The sequence below is a fragment of the Puma concolor genome, chromosome B4 (genome assembly GCF_028749965.1).
Source record: "Puma concolor isolate L17-30 chromosome B4, mPumCon1.1.hap2, whole genome shotgun sequence".
NCBI classification, from domain to species: Eukaryota; Metazoa; Chordata; class Mammalia; order Carnivora; family Felidae; genus Puma; species Puma concolor.
In genome coordinates, this window is record NC_141673.1 from 432,708 (window position 1) to 446,071 (window position 13,364).

The 13,364-nt window shown below is 62.2% G+C and overlaps 1 protein-coding gene across 6 annotated transcripts; it reads left to right on the plus strand.

Moving 5' to 3' along the window:
* Positions 1–177: 177 nt before the first annotated feature.
* On the plus strand, positions 178–10,491 carry DENND6B (DENN domain containing 6B). Of its 6 annotated transcripts, none has more exons than XM_086711907.1 (20): positions 178–459; positions 4,681–4,719; positions 4,793–4,835; positions 5,317–5,429; positions 5,954–6,034; positions 6,680–6,785; positions 6,905–6,984; positions 7,072–7,134; positions 7,353–7,408; positions 7,899–8,021; positions 8,124–8,219; positions 8,316–8,410; positions 8,557–8,622; positions 8,944–9,008; positions 9,091–9,180; positions 9,255–9,308; positions 9,633–9,742; positions 9,843–9,945; positions 10,044–10,121; positions 10,202–10,491. In XM_086711907.1, the coding sequence occupies exons 1-20, from the start codon at positions 298–300 to the stop codon at positions 10,322–10,324; spliced, it is 1,746 nt and encodes a 581-aa protein (XP_086568033.1). In that variant the 5' UTR covers positions 178–297; the 3' UTR covers positions 10,325–10,491. The 6 variants fall into 6 exon arrangements, with proteins under 6 accessions (XP_086568033.1, XP_086568037.1, XP_086568036.1 ...); XM_086711909.1 differs by having other exon boundaries at positions 179–459; positions 10,047–10,121; XM_086711911.1 differs by lacking the exon at positions 4,793–4,835 and having other exon boundaries at positions 5,992–6,034.
* The last annotated feature ends 2,873 nt before the right edge of the window (positions 10,492–13,364 follow it).

Here is a 13,364-nt window from a genome sequence, read left to right on the forward strand (position 1 = left end):
CCCGAGTCTCTCCCGGCTCTACAGCCCTCCCCGGAAGTTCCTCCTCCTGGCTAGGGCCGCTCTGGCCCGCGCGGGCCCTTCTCGCTGGTGGACTCGGCGTCGCCCCGCCACACGACGCTCCTCCGGCCGCCAGGGGTGCGGAGGCCGCGGCAGGGCCCCTCTAGCCCGCGGCGGCCGCTCGACTGCTCTGCGGCGCCGTCCCTTCCTGCGCCCAGGCCTCCGCCTTCGAGCAGTTCCCCCGGCAACGTCTCCGAGCCGTTCCCCCGGCAACGCTCGGCGGGCGCAGTCCCGGCCGCCATGGACTCGCTGTCGGGCGCTGGGCCTCGCCGGGCTCGCGGCCGCTTGGGCGAGGCGTCCCCTGGAGCGCGGGCTGCGGCGGCGCCCTGGGCGCGCTTCTCGGCCTGGCTGGAGTGCGTGTGCGTGGTCACCTTCGACCTGGAGCTAGGCCAGGCGCTGGAGGTGAGCGGGGCGGGGGGCCGGGCGGCGGGGCGGGCCTTCCTCTGTCGCCGCCGGCCGACTAGGGCCCGGCCATCGCCCCCAGGCGGCCTGAGCACTGCCCGCGCGAGAGGTACTGTCGGGCCCACCCCCAGGTGGCCTCTTCCTCTTCGGAAGCCCCGCACCTGTCACCTCCTGGAAGGTGCCCCACCCCCGCTCCCGGCAAAAGCAGAAAAAAAAAAAAAAAGGCAAACTGCCAAGACTTCCTATTGCGGTGCAGGAGAGAGGGGCCCCGCACTTGGGGAAACCAAGGATCTTTCCCATAAAAATCTGTCCCGTCTTTCCCCTTTCCACCACTAGCCCTGATACCTTCCCTCCCCATTTGTTCCAGCCAGAATCCCAGGGGCCAACAAGGATTTGAAGTGCGTTGCCTCTGTTGCCGTCACCCCCTTCTAATTGTCCTTCAAAGTCCAACCTTTGTGGCTTCTCCTGCTTGAAATCCGTCCACACCTCCTTGTTCGCTTACAGTCAGACCCGGACCCCTTGGAGTCACGTTGCAACCACACTAGTCATCTTTCTGTTCGCGAGCCGCACCCACCTCACCGGGCCTGGGCGTCCCCACTGCCTGTACCCCCCTCCCCCCCACCTCAAACAGCTTCTCTTCCTCCACCTATAGATGAAAATGTGGTCTCCTCGGGGAGGGGAGGTCTTCCGCAGGCCTGTCACAATGGTCATTGCTCTGAAAGCGGTGACCCACACCAGGGAGCTGAGCAGTGCAGGGGCGTCGCCAGGTTGTCAGAGAGCCTGACAGGTAGTTGCCAAGATGAGGCTCAGCAGCCATCCTTGGGGAAGCCAGTGAAGGCATGTTTTCTCAGCCTTTGCTGAATTCCGAGAGCCTGCGGGGAACCCGAGTCTTCTAAACACAAAGGGCCTGCCCTTCCTGAGACCTTTTTGGATCCCAGTGCAGGGCCCAGGTCTCTGTGGAGACCCCACCCCCACCAGGCAGGCATTACTGTGATAGCCCCATTTGACCGAGGGACCTGAGCACAGAGAGGTGAGGTGAGGTGATCTGCCCAGTGTTACAGAGCCTACACTCATGCTGTTGCCCAAATTGTTCCCCATAAAATCACAAGAAAAGGCGTTCTTACGTAAGTTTTTCTAGAACTTAACCGTTTAGAAAGCTAATTCTAAGCAAGTACCATTAAAGGCTCTGTGTGCCTGGGCTTCTGAGCCTTTGGTGAGGCTACACAGCTCTGGGAGGGGATGTTGGGGACCCAGAGCCCCTCGAAATCATCAAGTCTCTGCAGGAATCGGGCTGTCACTCTTAATCAGTGCAGCCACAGTCTTTATCAGGTCTGCCTCTTGATCAGGGGTCATTTCAGCTGGATCTTCCGGCTTTTGAGGATGTCTTGGACTGCCTGAGCACCGGAAACACCCCGGCTCTGTGCTTGGCGCTGGGATGTGGACAGAACAGCCAGAGGCTGCCTTCCAGGAGCTCCTGGCCCACAGAAACCCCATGGACAAGTGCAGCTCAGAGGAAGGCATAGGGCTTGGCCAAATCTTGGAGGGTGAGAAGGAGGCAGCCAGGCAGGGGAGAAGGGGCTGTTTCAGGTAACCCCTCCCTCAAAAAACCAGCAAGAACAAAGGCAAGGAGTTGTCCACTCACTCATCCGATAAACCCAAGTACTAAGTGGCTGCCGCCAGCCAGGCCCTGCAGCACCGGGGCTGGACACGGGGAACACTGACTTAAGCGAGAAGACAAGGCCCTGCCCCCCGGAGCTGACGTTCTGTGCTAGAGACACAGTAAGTGGACAGGACACCCGCAGACACAATACGGGGAGGGGGTTCCAAGCAGATGGGTGCATTGAAGCCTGTGGGTGAGGCAGGAGTCCCACTTGAGAGGAAGGCAGGCAGGGCCTAGTGGGGGGGGGGGATGAGAACATGCGGATCAGCCAAGGAGAGGGCCTGGCTCTGCCCTGGATGCCCAACTTCGGCTGGAGGCCCAGAGAGCCCCTCTCCGCTGTGGTGTTGACGTCCTTCCCGGACAGAGCTCCTGCACAGTCTCAGGACCCTTTCTAGTCAAAAGTCGTCGAGGATCCCAAAAAGCTTTTTGTATTGGCGACACCTATCAGCGTTTACCAGAAGTTAAAACTGAGAAAATTTTAAAATACTTATTAAGCTATTGTAAAAAACAAAACCAAATGAAAAACAAATACTGTATGTGTTAATATAAATATTTTCATGAAAACAGCCATATTTTGCAAAACAAAATTTAGCGAAAGGAGTGGCATCGTTGCCACTTCTACAACCCTTTTTAATACCTGGCCAGAGAGAAGGCAGCCGGCTTCCCGCATGGGTTCTGCTGTGCGTGCCGTGACAGTGTGCGTTACAACCTCTGGAAGCATCAGCGCGTGTGTGAGGGTACAGCTTGGGCGTCAGAGTCCTGAGGCACCTGGGCATTGTCAAGGGACACTTCACGTCTGTCTTCCTCGGGGAAGACTGCGTCCCAGGAGCAGTGGCTGTGCTGACTGTCTCGGACAGAGAGGACAAGGCCCTCGTGGGCCTACGGGGATGGGTTCCTCAGGCAGCACGACTCCTTGCTTCCTGCCTTTCTCTGAGGGTCTACTCCACTTCTTCCCCCATCGAGGCGTGGCTCAGTTTGGCCTTCCCTCTGGTCTCCATTCTCAGGAGAGACTGCACCAGGCCATAAACGTGTGCTCTCACCAATTTTTCCAGTGGGGTCCGTGGACATAGATGCAGAGGCCAAGGTGGCCTGCTTAGATGCTGCAAGACTCCTGATTCAGACCCCTGGTCTCAGTGCAGAGGGTCCATTGCCCCAGCTGCCAGGCACCTGCCTTTCCTTGGCCTTGACACACATGAGGGCTTGGCCTGAGTGGTCCTGTGGCCCTGCCCCTCCGAGCCCTCCCAAGGTTCCTCTGTGGGTCCAGTCCCATAGACAAAATGCCCTTCAATCTTATTGCCTCCTTAGCTGACATGCCCTTGAAGTTGCCACACGACCTGCCTGTTCTGTTACCCCTCAAATATGTGTTTTCACGCACGTCATAAATACTGTATCTGGTGAGGGTATAGTCCCTGCCGGGGCCAGGAGACCAAAGTATCTGGGACATGGTCCCTGTCCTCAGGACACTTGGTGTGCAGCAGAGGAGACAAAATGGGAGCACAGCAGCAAGCCCGAGCATAAAAGGACAAGAAGCTACATCATTCTGACAGTGCAAACCCCAGAACCTGGCGCTTTGCTCTGGGGGCTCAGGGAACACCCCAGGAAAAGTCTCAGCTTAAACCCAAGTCCTCCTCAGTGTTAGAGTTTGGGGGACAGAGCAAGGGGCCCATGCACACAGGCCCTTGGCTCCTGGCCCATTGTAGACTCCCAGCACTGCCTCTTCCTGACAGCACAAGTCAGGGCAGCAGCAAGGCCCACGGTACGCCAACTCCCCAGAAGTCCCCTTGAGGCCCACTGAGGGTGAGGGCTGTGGGGCTCCCTGCCATTTTGGTCCCCGACAACGAAACCCATTCTGGCCACGGGCCTGTGCATGGAGTTGCTGAGCCTGAGAGCCAAGCCTCAGCCCCCTGCCCCTCTGGGGCGTGGCCTGCCTCCTAGATCACTAAGGGCCTGCTTCTGACATGGCTGGGGCCCACGGTGTTCTCCTGGGGCTCTCGCTCCAGGTGGGGCACAAGCCAGAAGCTCCTGGATCCCAGAACGGCAGAGGTTGGGGTGAAAGCACTCAAGGTGCTGTTGACAGGCAGGGATGCCGCTGTCTCGGATGACACCTGAATCGAAACCAGGAGATGAGGTTGACAAGTCCCGTCTAGGGGAGCAAGTCTGGGGATGGTACAGCCCAAGACTCTGGCTGAGTAGAGGGGTTCAGGAGGTGGAGAGCAGGAGGGGCAGGGGCCAGCAAGCAGGGCCATGTAATCACACTCCAGAAGGAAGAGGAGGCCACGGGGGGGGGGCTCTGAAAACCACCTTCTGAAGCTGTGGGGGCAGACCTTGGAGATGGTGGAGGCAGGGGGGCCAACCACAGTCTGCATGAGGGGTCTGAGGAGGGAGTTGGGGAGCTTGCCCAGGTGTGGCGGCCAAGGCAGGGGAAGGATAGCGTGGTCTTGTGCTGAGAAGGGCCCGGAGGGAGCCCAGGGAAGAGGAGGAGGGGGCAAGGGACACACTCCTGCCAACCAACGTGGCACTGCCTGCCCAGCCGATGTTACCCGGTGCTTGTGTCCCTGCAGCTGGTGTACCCCAGTGACTTCCGGCTCACGGACAAGGAGGTGGGTCCTGGCCTGTTGGGAATGGATGTGGCCCTGCACTGAGCCAGGCCTCACCGGGCTTCCTGTGTTTCAGAAAAGCAGCATCTGCTACCTGTCTTTTCCCGACTCCCACTCAGGTAGGCAGCCCCAACTGGGATGTCAGCTCTGGGGCTGGCGGGAAACAGGAAGGAGGTGGGAGGTGAGGCTGTCCCAGAGCCCCACCAGCCCCACTCCCGTCTCTACACTGCCTCAGTGGTGGTCACGTTCCCAGATTCTCGTGGAAAGAAGGGTCTCTGGGCAGAGGGATCGGCGGATCTGGTACCCCTTACTTCAACACAGCGGCCACCAGGACCTGGGACCTGGCCTTTGCTCTTGTCCAGGCAGGCCTGTTTTTCTGTCCCAGGCAAGCTGACCGGGCCCCACACCAGGGTGTTCCAGTATCCCACCTGTGCTAGTTGACAGCACGGATGCTTTGGGGCTGTCCCTGGTGCTTCTGTGTGCTGTGTTTATTGTGAAACTCTCAGGGGCATGAATTAGGACACAGCCTTCCTGGCAAGCTGGGCTTTCGTCTCTGGTTCCACCCTGACACAGTCTGGTGGGGGCTGCCTCCCTTCCCAGGCTGCCTCGGAGACACTCAGTTCAGCTTCCGCATCCGGCAGTGTGGTGGGCAGAGGAGCCCCTGGCATGCGGAAGACAGACATTACAACAGTGGGGCTCCCGTGTCCTTGCAAGTGAGTGTGGCTGCCTCTCCCCACAGGCCAGGGTGGGGCTGGTGTGAGCAGCCCCTTTAGGGCACCTGGGCCCTGTGTGGGAGGACAGGCACTGGCCAGGCCCAGCCAGTAGGCTTTCCAAGCGCCACCAGCCCCTCTGCGCCTGCAGCACAGGCGCCCCCACCTCCTCTGGCTGTCAAGTCCTGCCGGAGTTGCCAGAGTTGTTTCATCATCCTGGCCTCTGCTGGGGTTAGGCTCACTCTTCCGGGGACTCTCCAGGGTCCCTGGAGCTTTTCGGTGCATTGTGTGTGCGGCAGGGCGTGGCCCAGTGTGTGGAGGCCAGCGTAAGCCTCCGGTGCACCCAGGCCCCGGAGCTGCAGGGACCGCCGTGTTTGCAGGGACCTTCTCTGCAGAGGTGTCACCCACCTTCTGAGCCCAGGACTCTCCTGGCTGGGGAGAGCTGTAGCAGCCTTGGCAGGGAGTTGGGTGGGCGGGACGGAGCGTGGGCAGTGGGCTCAGCCTAGCTGACACTGCTCCCCTTCCAGAGGGAGCCGGCACACTACTTTGGTTACGTGTACTTCAGGCAGGTGAAGGACAGCTCCGTGAAGAGGGGCTACTTCCAGAAGGTGAGCCACCTGGCTGCTCGGGGGTGGTGCTGCTATAAGGCAGGGCTGGTGGCCATCAGGACAGATGGACCAACAGGCTGGGGGTCCTGACCTTCCAGTAGTGCCCACTCCTCCTGCAGCCCCCAGCCACTTGGCACTGGGCAGAGCTCACTGCCCTGGGCCACATAGGCCGCCCCACCTGGGAGCAAGGGGTGGGGGATGGCTGCCGCTGTACCCAGCTCTCCTGCTGGCCTTTTGGGGCATGGGCTCTGCTGCTTGCTCCTTGCTGCTGACTGGGGAGGGGCTCTCGCCATGCTTTCAAGATTAGGAGAACTTCCACCTTGAACTCAGACACCATAAGCAAAAGCTGCTTGCCTCCTGGGACGATCACCCCAGAAATATTGGCCACATACATTTTCCTGAGAAGGCCCAGGGTCCAGCCCCACTCTGCTGTCGCCTGAGGTTTCCCTGTCTCGTCAGAGGCAGGCTTTGGGTTTTCTCCTAATAAGCCTGGGGTCCAAGTTGGGCCATTTCTGGGGACAGGTGTCCTGTGGGGTTTGTGGGATGTACTGCCCCGGGCAGACTCTGGCTGAGCCAGGCCTCAGGGGTCCCTGCAGACTCCTGAGTGGCTGGGATTCCATCTCACCGGCCCGGCGCGCCCTGCAGTCTCTGGTGCTGGTATCCCGCCTGCCCTTCGTCCGGCTGTTCCAGGCGCTGCTGGGCCTCATTGCCCCTGAGTACTTCGACAGGCTGGCACCGTGCCTGGAAGCGGGTGAGTGGCTGTCAGGTCCTGCCAGAGTGGTTTCATCATCCCGGCCGTAGCCCCCAGTGGCTTCAACAGGCACCTGCTGCTTGGGGCAGGCTCCTGACGCTGGCCACCTGTGTCCACAGTGTGCAGTGAGATTGACCAGTGGCCCGCCCCCACGCCTGGGCAGACCCTGAAGCTGCCTGTCATGGGAGTAGTCCTCCAGGTGAGAGCTGGCTGGCTGGGCTGGGAAGGCCGCAGGTTCCTGGGGACACCCACTCCCAGCTGGCGTCTGTTCCTTTTGTTCTCCCAGGTTCGCATCCCATCCAGGGTGGACAAGCCAGAATACAGTCCTCCGAAGCAGTGCAGCCATGAGGTAGGGGTGCCGCTCCTGGTCCCGGGGCCTCACACCTGCCTCAAACCTCCCACCTCCTCAGGCCTCCCCGCCCCACTTGTTAGGGGCCCTGTGGGGGTGGGGGGGGTGCAGGGCAGGGGCCACGGCCCCCAGTGCTCTCCTGGGGTGAGGGGTGCTGCTTGCGGCTTTGGGAATGCCAGCCTTGCCCTCGGCCTCACCCTGCCCGCCCCTCGTCTCAGAGTCTGCTGCCCACCCCAGTGGTCCTTGCCAGTGTCCACGAACTGGACCTGTTCAGGTGAGCCCGGCAGGCTGCCGCCTGCTACCTGAATACATGGGGAGGGGTCCCCCGAGGTAGAGCCTGTGCAGGGCAGGGGCCGCCTATCAGGAAGGAACCCTTGGCCGGTTCCATGAGGGACAATTATACCGAAGAAGAGCCCAGGGTCCCGGTGCCTCTACCTAGAGGAGGTGGGCACGGTGGGCAGGAAGGTTCCAGAGGTCAGGTGCAGGGAGGGAGCAGCTGTGTTGGGAGATACTCGCTGCCTGAGGCTACTCCTCTCCAGGCAGGTCTATGAGGGAGCCAGGCTTTGGAGACTGAGCCGCCCTGCCCAAGAGGCAGTGCAGGGCCAGGCAGGCACGCCGGCGGAGTGGGGGGCGACCCTAGACACCCCTCGGCATGGCCTCATGTCCTCACTGCCTTCCCTCCAGGGCAGTGCCAGGTGTGGGCGGGTCAGGGCTGGCAGGCTCCGCCCCCGCTGGGCTTCCCTGACCGCCCCCGCCCCGCACAGGTGTTTCCAGCCAGTGCTGACCCACGTGCAGACTCTGTGGGAGCTCATGCTCCTGGGGGAGCCCCTGCTGGTCCTGGCGCCCTCACCCGCCATGGCCTCCGACCTGGTGCTGGCTCTGATCAGGTATGCCGGGCGGCACAGGGCGGGACTGGCCGGGGCACTGGACCGGCCCCTGCCGTGTTTACTGGCCCTGCCACGCTCCCCCCCCGCCCCGCCGCCCCACAGCTGCCTGCAGCCCCTCAAGTTCTGCTGTGACTACCGCCCCTATTTCACCATCCATGACAGCGAGTTCAAGGAGTTCACCACACGCACGCAGGCCCCGTGAGTCCCCCGTCTGTGCCCTGTCCCCAGCCTGCTGTGTTCCACCTCCCTGGGCCTGCCTCTGCCTCTTCTCTCTCTCTTCTCTCCTCTCTCTAGACCAAACGTGGTCCTGGGAGTCACAAACCCTTTCTTTATCAAAACACTCCAGCACTGGCCCCACATCCTCCGTGTTGGAGAGCCCAAGATGTCAGGTGAGGCTGGCCTGTCCTCTGCCCAGGGGACCTGGGGAGGTGGGGTGAGGGGCTCAGAGGCCCACCCAGAGAGGAGCCTCAAGGGCCCTGAGCCTGTGAGTGGCAGAGCTGCAGCACTGAGGCCCAGCCACCGCCGTGTTTCGTAGGGGATCTTCCTAAGCAGGTCAAGCTGAAAAAGCCCTCTAGGCTGAAGACCCTGGACACCAAGCCAGGTGTGTGCCCTTGGCGGGAGCCCTCCTCTGCTCCAGAACCCAGGCAGTAGGCTCTGAGTTCTCGGGGAGCCTTATCTGCTTCACAGGGCTGGAGAGGGGAATAGATGTGCAGGTGCATCCAGAGGGGGTAGGGCTGTGGGGGGTAGGAGGGGGCCCTTCGGCTGGGGGCCACTTCTGCCCTCCCGAAGGGTTGGGGCTGTGGGGGGAGGCCCGGCTCTGCCCTCCCTAGGAGGTGGGGCTGTGGGGGGTGTCCCCCCCCCCCCCCGCCCTTGGGAGGGGGTGGGGGCAGTGGGGATGGGGCCAGCTCTGCCCTCCTGCCAGGCCTCTACACGGCTTACTCCGCCCACCTCCACCGAGACAAGGCGCTGCTGAAGCGGCTGCTCAAGGTACAGGCTTGGGGGGGGCTCGGGGGGGGGAGGTGTGAAGCTCTGCCTTGGATTCGAGCCCACGCCTCCCCCGCTCCCTTAGGGCCTGCAGAAGAAGAGGCCGTGGGACACACAGACGGCATCGCTGAGGCGGCACCTCCTGGAGCTCACCCACAGCTTCATCATCCCCCTGGTGAGGCCCAGGGCAGGAGGGGGAGGGGAGCGGAGGGCCACGGCCCTGGTTCACTCCCCCCCCTTCCCTGCCAGGAGCACTACATGGCCAGCCTCATGCCCCTGAAGAAGAGCATCACACCTTGGAAGGTTCGGGTCCAGGTGACATCTGGGGAGGGTCCGGGAGGAAGGTAAGGGAGGAGGTCATGGGTATGCAGGAGCCCCCAGGGCTCCAGGCTGTCCCCACACATGCCACACATCCCTCAGAGGACAGAAGAACGGGGCCCACCCCGGAGGGGCTCGAGGCCCTCCTCTCTGAGAAGGGCCATCCTAGGATCTGTCCTGGGAAGGGTGGGGGCTGGGGGTCCTCACGTGGCTAAGGAGTATGGCAGCGAAGGGTCCTGGCCAGCCGAGGTGCGGGGCCTGTGAGGCTGCGTCCCCCACCTCCCCGCGCTCACCAGGTCCCTGTCTCAGACTCCTCCCCAGATCCGCCCCTTCCGCCAGGATGACTTCCTGCGCAGCCTGGAGCACGCAGGGCCCCAGCTCACCTGCATTCTCAAGGGCGACTGGCTGGGCCTGTACAGGTGGGTGGATGGCAGGTGGCCTGAGGCCCCTGCAGTGGTCGGTGTAGACCCTGCCCTCACCCAGAGTCAGTCCACGGCTGCTGTATCTCATCCCCCACAGGCGGTTTTTCAAGTCCCCCCACTTTGATGGCTGGTACCGGCAGCGGCACAGAGAGATGGCCCATAAGCTGGAGGCCTTGCACCTTGAAGCTATCTGTGAGGCGGTAAGTGGGGGAGCTGGGGCTGGGGGAGGAAGTGGGGGTGTGCAGGCCCCCGGGCAGGGGGCGGGCCCTGGTGATGGCTGGCTCCGTCTTATTCCCAGCAGAACATTGAGACCTGGATGAAGGACAAGTCTGAAGTGGAGGTCGTGGACCTAGTCCTGAAGCTTCGGGAGAAGCTGGTGAGATGCCTCCTGGCCCTGTCCAGCCTCTGCCAGCCGGATGTGGAGTCACCCGCCCCTGACCACCACTGCCCCTGCAGGTGCAGGCACAAGGCCACCAGCTCCCGGTGAAGGAGGCGACGCTTCAGCGGGCACAGCTGTACATCGAGACAGCCATCGGCTCTTTGCCCAAGGACCTGCAGGCTGTCCTGTGCCCCCCCTAGGACAGAGCCAAAGGGCAAGGTCCAGGGATCTGGGTCTGGCCCAGCTTTCTTATCCTCAGTGAGAGGTGGTCCCAACCAAGCGCGAGCTCCCTGCTGCTGCTCCCCAGCCTTGGCCTCCTGTCAGCACCACTGTTGTTCCAGCAGTAAAGGTGGCATTTGGAACCACAGCCTGGCCCCTGACTATTGGCGGATCACATGCTGGCCAGAGCCTCACCTCCCCCTGGGTCCCACCTGCCCTCTGCAGGGCCTGAGGGCTGGGAGGCGGAGCTGGCTGGGAGCCCTCACTGCTCTGGGCACATGGCTACCCGCCCCCTGTGGTGCCCACCTGCCCAAGCCCTGCAGGCCCTGTCCTCCGGCCCCACCAGGCTGCCCAGCCTGAGACGGAAGGAGGCAGCTGTTAGGCAGACCCCTCTTCTCATGCAGCCACCCACCCATCCTGTGGGGGAGGGGGATACCTCGCTGTGGTCACTGGCTTGGGATGGGCAAAGGCCTGTTTGCAGGGGTGGAGCTCTGCCCTGTAGTTTGCTGGGAGGCTGCCAGGGGGGTCTGGGGCATCGTCCTGGATATCACTCTTGGCATACCCGACTGGGCACCCTCTCTGCTCCGCCCAGTGCTGCTTCCTGCCTGACAGGCCCTCGAGCTATGTCCCCTGTGTCCATCCACCCCCACGTGCAGCATGAGGGGTCCTGGACTCAAGCCTCACCGGGTCTTCTTGGCCAGAGCCCTGCTGCCGCAGCCTCGGAGCACCAGGCTGCTTGGCAAGGCACAGAAGGCCCAGAGGTGTGACACGGTAGAGTGCCGGGCCCCTCAATGCCCGGTGCTGGCCGGTCCCGGCGCTGCCCTGGCTTAGCGCAGGTGACGGTGCTGTCGGCCAGCGGGTGGGTGGGCGTGAGGTGTGGACCGAGCGCCGTGGGCCGGCAGGTAAGTCTCCCGACCTCCCGACTTCATCCAAGAGGTGAGGCTGTGTGGGCGCCTGGCTGGCCTTGGCCACCTCCCTGCACGGTGAGTGGGCATGGGCTGGGCGAGCTGTTCCCCTTCCGCGTGACTATAGATCGAGTACTCACTGACCACTGCGCCCCTTCTGTGCTGGGCTTGGCAGAGTCACCAGATGACAGTGGCCGCTGGTCTCAGAAATGCTGGTGTCGACTTGTGCAGCCCTGACTGGCCTAGGACAGCCTGTCACTGCCGCCATTCTGCAGGCAGCTGAGCCCAGTCTGGCACAGGGTCCAAGGACACGGCTGTGAATTAAGCAGAACGGAATAGAGCCGGGCGGAGGCACGGATCCACTTTAGCAGGACTGGGCTGGAGCTGCGGGTCAGAGGCCCTGCAGTGGCCCCAAATGCCACTCTGGCCTCCCTGCCCTGGCTGTCAGCCTGGAGGGGAAGCCTCCTTATCCAGGATGTGGTGTTCAAGGGGGTCTGCAAAGACACCAACACCTTCTTTGTGACTGGCTCTCTAGTGTGCCAGCTAGGGACAGGGCCAGTCCTGGGCCTGGGCCCCCAGAGGGCCATGGCTTCAAGGTGTGTGGGTGGCTTGGGAAGTTGACCTGGGCCCCTCTCTCGGCTGTGACCCCAACTGTGAGGGGTATGCTCCAAGCATCACTCTAGCTTGTGCTTGCCATGCTGTGGGCCGGGGAAGCACAGGCTGCAGGGAAGGGGCTGGGAGGGGCCTTCTCAAAATCCCCAGTGACCTCCCGGATGGCCCAGCCAGGTTCTCCCAATTCCCTGAGCCCTCCTGTGTGGTGGAGGCCCCGTGGCTGTCCCTCATAGTTCATCCCAAGGACCACTGTGGGCAGGAGCTCTGGGGAGGGACTCCCGGAAGGCTGGGCGATGCAGCCCAGGGCGGAGACTCCAAGGCTGAAGTGTGGAGGTGTGAGGACGCATCTCTCCTGGAACCACGAAGGGGGTCCCTCTTCTTTGTAGCCTGACCTCTGGGCACAGTACAGCCTTGGTGGGGGGGGTCTCTGGGGTGTTTTGGTTGGTCAGCGAGGGCTCTTGAGGTTGGAAGACTGTGTGTGGTGGCTGTGGGGACGCCAGTCAGCCACACCAGGGACAGGAAGGACGGTCATCACCCCCCAGCTTCCTGTGCTTTATTTAAAGATTCCCTTTTAGTCTGGGATAGTGGCCTTCCCACATTTTTGGTATTAAAATGTTCTTCTGTGACCATGCTTGTCTTTTAACTTCCTTTTTTGATAAAAAGTTGGCATCCTTGTCAGACCCTAGTAATTTTAGGGTCCTCTGCAGTGGGGATTGGGTAAGCCAGTGTATGAATGCAGTTCAGGGCTAAAGGAGAGAAGGTTTGGCCTGGCTGGTTGGGGGTGGAGGGCGGCTGAGATGCTGAAAGAACAGGACATTCTTCTAATGCTCTTAATGGCTTCATCTCGTTGGGGGAGTTCTTGATCACTGGGGGCAGGTCTGGGGGTGAGGGGAGCTGAAGGGGAGGAGATGCTTGAGGGTGTGTGGAGGTGCCGGAGGAAGTGAACAGGAGCAAGTGAACAGTGCAGGGAGGAGCTGGGGCGGGGAGGGGGCATGCTGGTGTAGGAGTGTGGGTTAGGGTTTGGGAAATGTCCCCATCTCTTCCCTGGGTCCCCAACTGCTGCCCAGCACACGCCATCCAGTGGTGGGAGACTGCACGTATCTCAAGTCCAGGCACTGAAAGTCCTGATGCTGGGCCTGGATACAGGTCCCCAAAGACCCTCTGGAAGTAGGTGAGGAGGGAGAAGGGCCGCTGGGGGCTGATGCCGAGTCGGGAGGCTGCTCCCAGCAGGCGCGCTCCTCCCCTGAGACACTGGGGGGCTGAGGCTCCAGGGAACTGGTCAAGGCGCAGGCCTCCCCGCCCCCCGGGGAGAGCAGGGGTGTGGCCGGCCCGACCCCCATCTGAGGTGACGGTACTAGTGCCGAACCTGCTTCGGAGCCAAGCGAGAGGGGTTCAGACGTGTCGGGTGGCTCGGAGCGCTCCCCTGGCGCTGAGGCCTGAGCTCCCGAGTGAACCCGGGCGCTCCCAGGGTGGTGCCAGGCGGGGGGTGGGGGGCGCACTCTGC